The following is a 12795-nucleotide window of genomic DNA, read 5'->3' on the forward strand; positions in this document are numbered from 1 at the left end:
CCCTAATTGGAAAGTCGTTCCAGAGAAAAATGTTATTGAATTGAAAATGTCACGTTAGTTCTGTTGTTTTTCCATAAAATGTGAATAAAATATCATGAATATCAATATGGAAATAGTTCGTAAGAACCCGAATTCACTTGAAAAACTAGTTTTAGAAGTGACGCAATAATACGAGAGTTAGTCCAGAATTCCAGTAAAACTTTACGAGCTTAGACCGTTACGTGAGGAAGAGGTTAACCGTTTTGGCAAATATTTCTCAGAAAAAAAATTTGCGAGATGATTTGTTTACATTTTTCTTACATCAGGTACGATGACGTAATCAAATGATGAATGAAACAAACCTATTGAATAAAATCCAAATGATCCCTTGGTCTCAGCAGAGTTGGACCACTCAGTAAGAAGAACGAGTTTCAAAGATCAATTACATGCATGCTGGAAGCCAGTTGTATACTCCTATAAAGAGGGATTTGTTGGATTTACGTTTTCGTTAGTCCCATGAGGAAAAATACATGATCATCTTCTATTTAACACAACAACAGAGAACTTGAGCAGTGACCGTATCCAATAGGATTTCATCAGTAGGATTAACTCGTTCTAGCGGAAAATTTGCTTTGGTTGGCTACATTATAATTCAATAAATATTTTTCTGAGGACAAACACATCACGCAACAGAAATACGTTCCCAATCGTTTTACTACTAGGAATATTTGTGCAACAAATGGATAGGTCCGTAGCGAAGTCCCGTTGCACCGAACGAAATATTACAATAAATAATAATAATAATATAAGTAATAATAAATATTACTATTGTATGGCACGATTGAAAAAAAGACGTCAGCGATTATTTCATTCCTATCGTATTTACTCTCCCGATGACAGATGTACTGGATACAGGATCAGGGTGGCGAGGAAAGAAGATCCTATAGATAATCGGACTTCGTAGCTCGACCTGAACAGAACAGCCGTAGGTCCTTGCCGGCGCTAGCATCCTTCCCGTTCTCCAGAAGACAGAAGAACAGTATAGGTTTTCAGAAAAAACAGCTAACGCTATGTGCTTAACACGTAACTTGTTTTAATCACAATCTCGACGCTCTTACCGTATAAATTAATCAGATTCCGGAATTTTCGACATTTCAGAGATGCAGAGCACACTTCAACCACTAACTTATAAGCATTTAAGCCGGTACTCAGCTCTTACATTTAGTCTACGTTTACGCCAAAAAATATGAACCACATTAGACGAATCTCAAATGAGATTTCTGCACTTTTGGGGCAAATTGAAATTGGTAGCATTAACGCATTTAGTACAGGGTGGCACAGGGAAACGAGAGATTTTTATTGCAATTGTGGTTGCCCTGAGGAGATGGTAGAGAGATGGGGGTGGGATCCTTCAGTATACCATTACTTCCCATTTAGTAATCATGGACCAATGGATCGGTACATTTGCGGTGAAGTCATTTTAAAAAAATGGTGATAAGACTGCTCAAGGGGAATTTTTCCTCATGGGGCCACCTGAAGCCCGCAATTCCTATGCAAGAGCTTCAATGGGCTATGGAAAATCTCAGTATTCGATTCCAGAAATGCATGCGTTCGAGTGGCCATCATGTTATTGCCAGTGTTTTTAGAAATTGAGTTTTTTTTTCTGTCAGAACACTTAAGAACGTGTATTTTTTTTTAACAATAAAGCTTTTAAAGTCACTGTCCTCACATTTCTGAGACTTATTTCAAAATTTTGCGTTTTTCTGTACCACACTGCACTGTATGAGTACTATTATAGCACTTTTTACAGAGTAACACCATTTTTCTGCAACTACAATGTATGTACACTATAGCCGTTTTGTATGAAATCTGTCAGGATCTTTTAAAATAGATTTTATGCAGTTACGAAGCGGCACACAAATGTGTGTACAGTATCCTCGTGAAACTGTTATCACTGTGCAAAAAAAGTTTCACTTACGATCAGCTCTTGAAAGGATTTTCATCCCTTGAATCTCTGCAGTTCTCAGTGCTACTGTGTATACTATATATATGTGCATATACTGTATATACTATATATGTACTATACTGTGTATACTAAATATATATATATATATATATATATATAAACAAATCAACACCCTAGCTGTGGAAAAATCGTGATATCGTGAAAAATGAATGCTGTAGTTGTGAAAAAAGTGGGCACACCGCTTTACTCTACGTTTAAAATGATTTTGGGACAAAAAAAGTTCAAGAGTGGAATGATCCACATTTATGTCCTTAAGACCACACATAACAAATTAAGGACATTCTGACGAGAGTTTGTAGAAATTATTAAATAGCCAAGTAGTTGGGTATCCGTTAAGTGCTTCAGTGGAATGACACGATTTTGAATTACATTACAGTATTATTAAAAATATACAGAAGATCGATATAAAAGAGGATTAAATCAAAATTGATCTACTTAACATTAAATTTTACCTATTCCGAAGGCGATGTTCCAGGAGATTTCCGCCATTCTGAAGGACGCACTTTGGCAGACGTCGGGCGATATGATGCCATTGTGTGCCCTTGCTGCTTTAAATTCTTGAATTGTGGAAAGTTGGACGGTCTTGTTGTGACACTTATTAACTCTGTGCATCCCAACCTTTGGCGGAAAAATTCGAACCTCGAAAAATTCCCTCAACACTGCCTTTGAACTTAGAAACACGTAGATTGTACCTGTCCCTTCTCTCGAGCGGAAGCATGGAGAAGAAAGGTCCTGAGTAGAAAAATCTTCGCGATTGTCATTAGATTTAAGAAGAACAGTCGCTGAATGTTTCCTCAGTCGCTGAATGTTTCCTGTTCATTTCTTATTATCGTGCATCGAAAAACTGTAGATGCATTAAGGAATGAACGGAATATTTTAATTTAACATTCTATTGCCTACGGTTTGACGTTATCATCCCATTTCGTGTAATTCCTTGACAATTTCAATGCTTCGAAGTTAATGTGAGCATTACTAAGCGAATTCTTTCCAGAATCATGGATGACGAAAGTCGACTCAAACTACATCACCATTAATAACGATGTAATCGCCTATAAGAAGAGAAGTGGCAATCGTCTACATGAATCTAGACATTGGTGGATGCTGCCCCTTCTTCTGTACGTCCTCCTTATTGTAAGACATTCAACTCCGTACATACTTACAAGTGGAGATGCGGATAACAGCAATGGAGCTCTTCAGAGTTATTCTCCATTGAGAACTTTTCTAATTCCGAGTTTTGTTCCAGAAAGACAGGTTAGTTCTTCTCTTTATTGCACACATTAGATAAAAGGAAGAAAAATCCTATGTTGAGTTGATATCTTCCAGTATAAACAGTGTCTTTTATCATCATCCGAGAGCCTAATTGTCATTTGAGCCAAAAAAGAGAACTTGTGAGTTTTGTAAGTGAGGTTACCAATATTTTATCCTTTTAAACATGATATTTTAGCGTAGCAAAAAGAAATACAGCGACAATTTGCAATTAGAAGAGGGAAAAAAGCTATCCAATGGTTTCAGGATAGTGAAGATCTCGGAGGAGGAGGCCTATTACGTCGTTCATGGCTCGACGCATGGCGCGACGCTTTCCCGACTAAACCTTATGCACCACCATGTAAGAATAACTAAGTTTATTGTTGTTTTGATTTTTGAAAAAAAGTAAAATAGTATAGTAAAAGTATAGTATAGTAAAATTTGCAAACATTTGTATAATTCCTCAGTTTTCAGTTCTAAATTAGACTATGAGGGAGCTATAAAATAACATTATACAAAATATGCAAAAATGGCAAAATATGAAAACAAGGTTCTTACCGTCATCCATTACTACTAATGCTATCTTATCAAGAAAAAAAAATCTTGCCATGTTCCTCTATTGCTTTCTGCTTCCTCTCACAATAATCGTCTTTCGATAATTTCAGTTGCAGTTTCAATAATTGCGTGTTGATTGTAATAACTGAGGAATTGAGATGAACCCTCCTCACATATCACCGAGACAATTCAATCATAATCAATCATTACAGACTGCGAATGTTGTGCTCATGTGGAAATTTAAATATTTTCGGTGCCCCAAAAATAAAGTTCCATGGAAATAAAAAAACATTTCAGAAGAGAACACAAACAAATTTCCAATTCCTCTCTGGTCCTCTCGCAGATATTTGGATTGTCTAAGTGTTCGTTTGGTAATTTATCGCCGTATATATCTCATTAACATATTTTTCTCCGACTTGAATGATTTTTTTTCAAGAGAGTTCACAGAAATATTGAAGGTTGTAGATGGCTCAGGATAAACAGCACAGTGTAGTCCATCAGAGTCATAAATGGAATAAGGAGAGTAGTGGTGAATGAGATGAGATGAGGTGAAGAGAATCTGAATTAGTTTAGATAGGCTACATGTTGCTGAACATGTTCAACCGCCTGGAAACGACAAATCCGCGGCAAAAACAGAAATTCATTATTTTTTTGAATGAAGCCTATTAGCGCATCAAAAAATCTCATTGTAGCTAAAACAAGTACCGCGTCTTGTGGAGATAAAGTCCTCCAGCCACAGTACTCAAAGCATAGGACGCGTCGCGCCTACCCATCTAAAATTATTCGGCGGTAGATTAAGGAAACTTTTAATGCATTTAATGCATATTCATGTAAAGTAGAAAGAAAATCTGAATTAAAGATAATTTCAAATACTTTAAGAGTTCTCAACGAAGAAAAAAATTCCAGGTGGACATTGCCAGTGTGCTACAATTCCAACGTGTGCTTGTCAAGGGAGCAGAAGTATAGAACCAATAATCGAGTAAAATTTTTTGAATATAAGGAAGCTAACAGAATTATTAATTCAAACTTTCAGCCACATCTCGAACGGAGCAGTGGTAACGTGTTCACATCCATTTTACCCAGTTACAATGGAATGTAGAACTGGAGATAACTGGATAGAGTTAGGAACGAGTTACACAAACAACATAATGATCGAGAAATTCTCCTGCTGTACAGAGAGGACCTGGTGCACACAGACAATAAGATACATTGAAGAAGTACGGTGTTACATAATACCAGTCTCAGACAAACTAATATTGACGACGACCACATCAACGGAAAATCCTGTGACCAAAGTGCCGAGGATTTTAACGGGGAATACTGGAACGACCATACCAACGGAGACTCCTGGAACCATATCCTCAATGACTTCAACGAGGAGTCCTGAACAGACTACGACGAGGATTTCTACGGGGAATCCTGGAACGACCACGACGATCATCTCAACGGGGAATCCAGGGACGACCACCACGACCACATCAACTGAAACTCCTGGAGCGACTACGACGAGCATCTCAACGGGGAATCTAGAAACGACCACGACAACCACATCAACTGAAAGTCATGGAACTATAACCTCAACGACTTCAACGGGGAGTCCTGGAACGACCATGACGAGCATCTCAACGGGGAATGCAGGGACGACCACCACGACCACATCAACTGAAACTCCTGGAGCGACCACGACGAGCAACTCAACGGGGAATCCAGGGACGACCACGACGAGCATCTCAACGGGGAATCCAGAAACGACCACGACGAGCATATCAACGGAAACTCCTGGAACCATAACCTCAACGACTTCAACGAGGAATCCAGAAACAACCACCGCGACCACATCAACTGAAACTCCTGGAGCGACCACGACGAGCAACTCAACGGGGAATCCAGAAACGACCACGACGAGCATCTCAACGGGGAATCCAGGGACGACCACGACGATCATCTCAACGGGGAATCCAGGGACGACCACGACGAGCATCTCAACGGAAACTCCTGGAACCATAACCTCAACGACTTCAACGGGGAATCCAGAAACAACCACCACGACCACATCAACTGAAACTCCTGGAGCGACCACGACGAGCATCTCGACGGCGAATCCAGAAACGACCACGACAACCACATCAACTGAAACTCCTGGAGCGACCACGACGAGCAACTCAACGGGGAATCCAGGGACGACCACGACGAGCATATCAACGGGGAATCCAGGAACGACCACGACGAGCATATCAACGGAAACTCCTGGAGCCATAACCTCAACGACTTCAACGGGGAGCCCTGGAACGACCACGACGAGCAACTCAACGGGGAATCCAGGGACGACCACGACGAGCATCTCAACGGGGAATCCAGGAACGACCACGACGACCACATCAACTGAAACTCCTGGAGCGACCACGACGAGCAACTCAACGGGGAATCCAGGGACGACCACGACAGGAACGCCGACGAGCATATCAACGGAAACTCCTGGAACCATAACCTCAACAACTTCAACGGGGAGTCCTGGAACGACCACGACGAGCAACTCAACGGGGAATCCAGGGACGACCACGACGAGCATCTCAACGGGGAATCCAGGAACGACCACGACGAGCATATCAACGGAAACTCCTGGAACCATAACCTCAACAACTTCAACGGGGAGTCCTGGAACGACCACGACGAGCAACTCAACGGGGAATCCAGGAACGACCACGACGAGCAACTCAACGGGGAATCCAGGGACGACCACGACGAGCATATCAACGGGGAATCCAGGAACGACCACGACGAGCATATCAACGGAAACTCCTAACGGGGAATCCAGAACACCACGACGACAACAACTTCAACGGGGAGTCCTGGAACGACCACGACGAGCACACAACTCAACGAAACCGGGAATCCAGGAACGACCACGACGAGCAACTCAACGGGGAATCCAGGGAACGACCACGACGAGCATCTCAACGGGGAATCCAGGAACGACCACGACGACCACATCAACGGAAACTCCTGGAGCCATAACCTCGACGAGCACTTCAACGGGGAATCCAGGAACGACCACGACGAGCAACTCAACGGGGAATCCAGGAACGACCACGACGAGCATATCAACGGAAACTCCTGGAGCGACCACGACGAGCAACTCAACGGGGAATCCAGGGACGACCACGACGAGCATCTCAACGGGGAATCCAGGAACGACCACGACGACCACATCAACTGAAACCCCTGGAACGACCACGACGAGCATCTCAACGGGGAATCCAGGAACGACCACGACGAGCATCTCAACGGGGAATCCAGGAACGACCACGACGACCACATCAACTGAACTCCTAGGAACCACCACGACCACATCAACTGAAACCCCTGGAACGACCACGACGAGCATCTCAACGGGGAATCCAGGAACGACCACGACGAGCATCTCAACGGGGAATCCAGGAACGACCACGACGACCACATCAACGGGCACCCCTGGAACGACCACGACGAGCATCTCAACGGGGAATCCAGGAACGACCACGACGAGCATCTCAACGGGAATCCAGGAACACACGACACCGACATCATAACCTCAACGACCACGACGAGCATCTCAACGGGGAATCCAGGAACGACCACGACGACCACATCAACTAGGGAACGACCACGACGAGCATCTCAACGGGGAATCCAGGGACGACCACGACGAGCATCTCAACGGGGAATCCAGGAACGACCACGACGAGCATCATCAACGGACTGGAATCCGAACCCCGACGAATCAACAATCAACTGACCCTGGAACGACCACGACGAGCAACTCAACGGGGAATCCAGGTACGACCACGACGAGCATCTCTACGGGGAATCCAGAAACGACCACGACGAGCATATCAACGGGGAATCCAGGAACGACCACGACGAGCATCTCAACGGGGAATCCAGGGACGACCACGACGAGCATCTCAACGGGGAATCCAGGGACGACCACGACGAGCATCTCAACGGGGAATCCAGGAACGACCACGACGAGCATCTCAACGGGGAATCCAGGAACGACCACGACGAGCATCTCAACGGGGAATCCAGGAACGACCACGACGAGCATCTCAACGGGGAATCCAGGAACGACCACGACGACCACATCAACTGAGACCCCTGTAACGACCTCGACGAGCACCTCAACGGGGAATCCAGGAACGACCACGACGAGCATATCAACGGAAACTCCTGGAACCATAACCTCAACGACTTCAACGGGGAGTCCTGGAACGACCACGACGAGCATCTCGACGGGGAATCCAGAACACACCGACGAGCACGTCAACGGGGAATCCAGGAACGACCACGACGAGCATCTCAACGGGGAATCCAGGAACGACCACCACGACCACATCAACTGAAACCCCTGTAACGACCTCGACGAGCACGTCAACGGGGAATCCAGGAACGACCACGACGAGCATCTCAACGGGGAATCCAGGAACGACCACGACGACCACATCAACTGAAACCCCTGTAACGACCCGAGAGATCAACGGGGAATCCAGGAACGACCACGACGAGCATCTCAACGGGGAATCCAGGAACGACCACGACGACCACATCAACTGAAACCCCTGAGGCAACGACCACGACAGCATCTCAACGGGGAATCCAGGAACGACCACCACGACCACATCAACTGAAACCCTGGAACGACCCGACGACAACCTCAACGGGGAATCCAGGAACGACCACGACGAGCATCTCAAAAATTCCGGAATCCAGGAACAACCACACGACCACATCAACGAACCCCGAACGACCGACGATCAACGGGGAATCCAGGAACGACCACGACGACATCTCAACGGGAAACGACCAAACATCTCAACGGAAATAACCTCAACGACTTCAACGGGGAGTCCTGGAACGACGACGACGAACATCTCAACGGGGAATCCAGGAACGACGACGACGAGCATCTCAACGGGGAATCCAGGGACGACCACCACGACCACATCAACTGAGACCCCTGTAACGACCACGACGAGCATCTCAACGGGGAATCCAGGAACGACCACCACGACCACATCAGAATCCAGGAACGACCACGACGAGCATCTCAACGAAATCGGAACCATAACCTCAACGACTTCACCCCTGTAACGACCTCGACGAGCACGTCAACGGGGAATCCAGGAACGACCACGACGAGCATCTCAACGGGGAATCCAGGAACGACCACGACGACCACATCAACTGAAACCCCTGTAACGACCTCGACGAGCACCTCAACGGGGAATCCAGGAACGACCACGACGAGCATCTCAACGGGGAATCCAGGCACCACACACACTCAACGGAATCCTGGAACACCACGACGACATCAACGGGGCGAACGACACGACGAGCATCTCAACGGGGAATCCAGGAACGACCACACGACATCTCAACGGGGAATCCAGGAACGACCACGACGACCACATCAACTGAAACCCGAGAACGACCACGACGAGCATCTCAACGGGGAATCCAGGAACGACCACGACGAAGCATCTCAACGGGGAATCCAGGACGACCACGACGACACTCAACGGAACGGAAGACCACGACGAGCATCTCAACGGGGAATCCAGGGACGACCACCACGACCACATCAACTGAAACTCCTGGAACGACCACGACGAGCATCTCAACGGGGAATCCAGGAACGACCACGACGAGCAACTCAACGGGGAATCCAGGGACGACCACGACGAGCATCTCAACGGGGAATCCAGGAACGACCACGACAACCACATCAACGGAAACTCCTGGAACCATAACCTCAACAACTTCAACGGGGAGTCCTGGAACGACCACGACGAGCAACTCAACGGGGAATCCAGGGACGACCACATCAACGAAACCCCTGGAACGACCACGACGAGCATCTCAACGGGGAATCCAGGAACGACCACGACGACACATCAACGAACGACCACGACGAGCAACTCAACGGGGAATCCAGGGACGACCACGACAACCACATCAACTGAAACTCCTGGAGCGACCACGACGAGCAACTCAACGGGGAATCCAGGAACGACCACGACGAGCATATCAACGGAAACTCCTGGAACCATAACCTCAACAACTTCAACGGGGAGTCCTGGAACGACCACGACGAGCAACTCAACGGGGAATCCAGGGACGACCACGACGAGCATCTCAACGGGGAATCCAGGAACGACCACGACGACCACATCAACTGAAACTCCTGGAGCGACCACGACGAGCATCTCAACGGGGAATCCAGGAACGACCACGACGAGCATCTCAACGGGGAATCCAGGGACGACCACGACGAGCATATCAACGGAAACGAGCCAGGGATCAGGAACCCACGACGAGCATTCAACGGAAACTCCTAAACGGACCCAGGAACGACCACGACGAGCAACTCAACGGGGAATCCAGGAACGACCACGACGACCACATCAACTGAGACCCCTGGAACGACCACGACGAGCACCTCAACGGGGAATCCAGGAACGACCACGACGAGCATCTCAACGGGGAATCCAGGAACGACCACCACGACCACATCAACTGAAACTCCTGGAACCATAACCTCAACGACTTCAACGGGGAATCCAGGGACGACCACGACGAGCATCTCAACGGGGAATCCAGGGACGACCACGACGAGCATCTCAACGGGGAATCCAGGGACGACCACCACGACCACATCAACTGAAACTCCTGGAACGACCACGACGAGCATCTCAACGGGGAATCCAGGAACGACCACGACGAGCATCTCAACGCCGACACCACACGACAACAACGAAACCACCACAGCATCAACGAACCGGACGCCAAACCTCAACGACCAACGGAGCCCTGGAACGACCACGACGAGCAACTCAACGGGGAATCCAGGGACGACCACGACGAGCATCTCAACGGGGAATCCAGAAACGACCACGACGAGCATCTCAACGAGGAATCCAGGGACGACCACGACGAGCATCTCAACGGGGACCAGAGGGATGACGACCACGACGAGCATCTCAACGGAAATCCAGGAACACACACCACATCAACTGAAACCCGAACGACCACGACGAGCAACTCAACGGGGAATCCAGGAACGACCACGACGAGCATCTCAACGGGGAATCCAGGAACGACCACGACGAGCATCTCAACGGGGAATCCAGGGACGACCACGACCAACGAATCCAGGAACAACCACGACGACAACAACTGAAACCCCAACACACACGCATCTCAACGGGGAATCCAGGAACGACCACGACGAATCTCAACGGGGAATCCAGGAACCACCACGACCACATCAACTGAAACCCCTGGAACGACCACGACGAGCACCTCAACGGGGAATCCAGGAACGACCACGACGAGCATCTCAACGGAACGACCACGACGAGCATCTCAACGGGGAATCCAGGAACGACCACGACGAAATCAACGAACCCGAACGACCACGACGAGCATTGGACACTCAACGGGGAATCCAGGAACGACCACGACGAGCATCTCAACGGGGAATCCAGGAACGACCACGACGACCACATCAACTGAAACCCTGGAACGACCACGACGAGCATCTCAACGGGGAATCCAGGAACACCAACGACACTCAACAACTTCAACGGGGAATTCTGGAACGACCACGACGAGCAACTCAACGGGGAATCCAGGAACGACCACGACGAGCATCTCAACGGGGAAAATCCAGGAGACCAGACGACCACATCAACTGAGACCCGTAATGCGACCTCGACGAGCACCTCAACGGGGAATCCAGGAACGACCACGACGACCACATCAACGGGGAATCCAGGAACAACCACGACGAGCATCTCAACGGAAACTCCTGGAACCATAACCTCAACGACTTCAACGGGGAGTCCTGGAACGACGACGACGAACATCTCAACGGAAAGAAAAGAAAGGGAATCCAGGAACAACCACACGACCACATCAACTGAAACCCCTGAACGACCACGACGAGCACCTCAACGGGGAATCCAGAACACCACGACGACATGAAACGGAACCGAACGACCACGACGAGCAACTCAACGGGGAATCCAGGAACGACCACGACGAGCATCTCAAGGGGAATCCAGGAACGACCACGACGAGCATATCAACGGAAACCCCTGGACGACCTCGACGAGCACTCAACGGGGAACCAGGGAACGACCACGACGAGCATCTCAACGGGGAATCCAGGAACGACCACGACGACCACATCAACTGAAACCCCTGGAACGACCACGACGAGCATCTCAACGGGGAATCCAGGAACGACACCACGAACAGGAACATCCAACGGGAATCCGGAACAAGACACATCAACGGAGACCCCTGGAACGACCACGACGAGCAACTCAACGGGGAATCCAGGGACGACCAGAGAGCATCAGGGGAATCCAGGAACAACCACGACGAGCATCTCAACGGAAACTCCTGGAACCATAACCTCAACGACTTCAACGGGGAGTCCTGGAACGACGACGACGAGCATCTCAACGGGGAATCCAGGAACGACGACGAAATCCAGGAACGACCACGACAAGCATCTCAACGGGAAATCCAGGAACGACCACGACGACATCTCAACGGAAAGATTCAGGAAGAACGACACGACGAGCATCTCAACGGGGAATCCAGGAACGACCACCACGACCACATCAACTGAAACCCCTGGAACGACGACGACGAGCATCTCGACGGGGAATCCAGGAACGACCACGACGAGCATCTCGACGGGGAATCCAGGAACACACTCTGGAACGACCTACGACGAGCACCTCAACGGGGAATCCAGGAACGACCACGACGAGCATCTCAACGGGGAATCCAGGAACGACCACGACGACCACATCAACTGAAACGGAACGACGACGACGAGCATCTCAACGGGGAATCCAGGAACGACCACGACGACCACATCAACTGAGACCCCTGTAACGACCTCGACGAGCACCTCAACGGGGAATCCAGGAACG

General features: G+C 48.5%; 13 protein-coding genes across 18 annotated transcripts; 3 read left to right on the top strand and 10 right to left on the bottom strand.

Moving 5' to 3' along the window:
* Positions 1 to 3000: 3000 nt before the first annotated feature.
* Positions 3001 to 5018, top strand: RB195_025638 (uncharacterized protein; the record flags this gene model as incomplete). 2 transcript variants are annotated; one of them, XM_064213871.1, is made up of 6 exons in its annotated part: positions 3001 to 3013; positions 3338 to 3393; positions 3518 to 3611; positions 4712 to 4784; positions 4839 to 4925; positions 4982 to 5018. In XM_064213871.1, the coding sequence occupies 6 exons, from the start codon at positions 3001 to 3003 to the stop codon at positions 5016 to 5018; spliced, it is 360 nt and encodes a 119-aa protein (XP_064069752.1). The 2 variants fall into 2 exon arrangements, with proteins under 2 accessions (XP_064069752.1, XP_064069753.1); XM_064213872.1 differs by lacking the exon at positions 3338 to 3393 and having other exon boundaries at positions 3005 to 3256.
* A 12-nt stretch (positions 5019 to 5030) lies between these two features.
* RB195_025639 (uncharacterized protein) lies at positions 5031 to 5318 on the bottom strand (the record flags this gene model as incomplete). The annotated part of the gene is made up of 1 exon (XM_013438858.2): positions 5031 to 5318. The coding sequence occupies one exon, from the start codon at positions 5316 to 5318 to the stop codon at positions 5031 to 5033; it is 288 nt and encodes a 95-aa protein (XP_013294312.2).
* A 48-nt stretch (positions 5319 to 5366) lies between these two features.
* Positions 5367 to 6590, bottom strand: RB195_025640 (uncharacterized protein; the record flags this gene model as incomplete). 2 transcript variants are annotated; one of them, XM_064213874.1, is made up of 2 exons in its annotated part: positions 5464 to 5467; positions 5500 to 6590. In XM_064213874.1, 2 exons carry the CDS (start codon positions 6588 to 6590, stop codon positions 5464 to 5466), a joined length of 1095 nt encoding a protein of 364 aa, XP_064069755.1. The 2 variants fall into 2 exon arrangements, with proteins under 2 accessions (XP_064069754.1, XP_064069755.1); XM_064213873.1 differs by having other exon boundaries at positions 5367 to 6590.
* A 132-nt stretch (positions 6591 to 6722) lies between these two features.
* On the bottom strand, positions 6723 to 7334 carry RB195_025641 (uncharacterized protein; the record flags this gene model as incomplete). Its single annotated transcript, XM_064213875.1, has 1 exon — positions 6723 to 7334. The coding sequence occupies one exon, from the start codon at positions 7332 to 7334 to the stop codon at positions 6723 to 6725; it is 612 nt and encodes a 203-aa protein (XP_064069756.1).
* Positions 7335 to 7565: 231 nt separating this feature from the next.
* Positions 7566 to 8024, bottom strand: RB195_025642 (uncharacterized protein; the record flags this gene model as incomplete). Of its 2 annotated transcripts, none has more annotated exons than XM_064213877.1 (1): positions 7566 to 8024. In XM_064213877.1, one exon carries the CDS (start codon positions 8022 to 8024, stop codon positions 7566 to 7568), a length of 459 nt encoding a protein of 152 aa, XP_064069757.1. The 2 variants fall into 2 exon arrangements, with proteins under 2 accessions (XP_064069757.1, XP_064069758.1); XM_064213876.1 differs by having other exon boundaries at positions 7566 to 8000.
* Positions 8025 to 8037: 13 nt separating this feature from the next.
* On the bottom strand, positions 8038 to 8391 carry RB195_025643 (uncharacterized protein; the record flags this gene model as incomplete). The annotated part of the gene is made up of 1 exon (XM_064213878.1): positions 8038 to 8391. One exon carries the CDS (start codon positions 8389 to 8391, stop codon positions 8038 to 8040), a length of 354 nt encoding a protein of 117 aa, XP_064069759.1.
* Positions 8392 to 8598: 207 nt separating this feature from the next.
* Positions 8599 to 8910, bottom strand: RB195_025644 (uncharacterized protein; the record flags this gene model as incomplete). Its single annotated transcript, XM_064213879.1, has 1 exon — positions 8599 to 8910. The coding sequence occupies one exon, from the start codon at positions 8908 to 8910 to the stop codon at positions 8599 to 8601; it is 312 nt and encodes a 103-aa protein (XP_064069761.1).
* On the bottom strand, positions 8599 to 9255 carry RB195_025645 (uncharacterized protein; the record flags this gene model as incomplete). Its single annotated transcript, XM_064213880.1, has 2 exons — positions 8599 to 8929; positions 9146 to 9255. The coding sequence occupies 2 exons, from the start codon at positions 9253 to 9255 to the stop codon at positions 8599 to 8601; spliced, it is 441 nt and encodes a 146-aa protein (XP_064069760.1).
* Positions 9256 to 9289: 34 nt separating this feature from the next.
* RB195_025646 (uncharacterized protein) lies at positions 9290 to 9592 on the bottom strand (the record flags this gene model as incomplete). Its single annotated transcript, XM_064213881.1, has 1 exon — positions 9290 to 9592. One exon carries the CDS (start codon positions 9590 to 9592, stop codon positions 9290 to 9292), a length of 303 nt encoding a protein of 100 aa, XP_064069763.1.
* RB195_025647 (uncharacterized protein) lies at positions 9290 to 10122 on the bottom strand (the record flags this gene model as incomplete). Of its 2 annotated transcripts, XM_064213883.1 has the most annotated exons (2): positions 9290 to 9680; positions 9764 to 10122. In XM_064213883.1, the coding sequence occupies 2 exons, from the start codon at positions 10120 to 10122 to the stop codon at positions 9290 to 9292; spliced, it is 750 nt and encodes a 249-aa protein (XP_064069762.1). The 2 variants fall into 2 exon arrangements, with proteins under 2 accessions (XP_064069762.1, XP_064069764.1); XM_064213882.1 differs by lacking the exon at positions 9290 to 9680 and having other exon boundaries at positions 9739 to 10122.
* Positions 10123 to 10178: 56 nt separating this feature from the next.
* RB195_025648 (uncharacterized protein) lies at positions 10179 to 10784 on the bottom strand (the record flags this gene model as incomplete). Of its 2 annotated transcripts, none has more annotated exons than XM_064213885.1 (1): positions 10179 to 10784. In XM_064213885.1, one exon carries the CDS (start codon positions 10782 to 10784, stop codon positions 10179 to 10181), a length of 606 nt encoding a protein of 201 aa, XP_064069765.1. The 2 variants fall into 2 exon arrangements, with proteins under 2 accessions (XP_064069765.1, XP_064069766.1); XM_064213884.1 differs by having other exon boundaries at positions 10179 to 10748.
* A 19-nt stretch (positions 10785 to 10803) lies between these two features.
* Positions 10804 to 11541, top strand: RB195_025649 (uncharacterized protein; the record flags this gene model as incomplete). Its single annotated transcript, XM_064213886.1, has 1 exon — positions 10804 to 11541. The coding sequence occupies one exon, from the start codon at positions 10804 to 10806 to the stop codon at positions 11539 to 11541; it is 738 nt and encodes a 245-aa protein (XP_064069767.1).
* A 285-nt stretch (positions 11542 to 11826) lies between these two features.
* RB195_025650 (uncharacterized protein) lies at positions 11827 to 12678 on the top strand (the record flags this gene model as incomplete). Its single annotated transcript, XM_064213887.1, has 1 exon — positions 11827 to 12678. The coding sequence occupies one exon, from the start codon at positions 11827 to 11829 to the stop codon at positions 12676 to 12678; it is 852 nt and encodes a 283-aa protein (XP_064069768.1).
* Positions 12679 to 12795: the final 117 nt, after the last annotated feature.

The sequence above is a fragment of the Necator americanus genome, chromosome X (genome assembly GCF_031761385.1).
Source record: "Necator americanus strain Aroian chromosome X, whole genome shotgun sequence".
Lineage (NCBI taxonomy): Eukaryota > Metazoa > Nematoda > Chromadorea > Rhabditida > Ancylostomatidae > Necator > Necator americanus.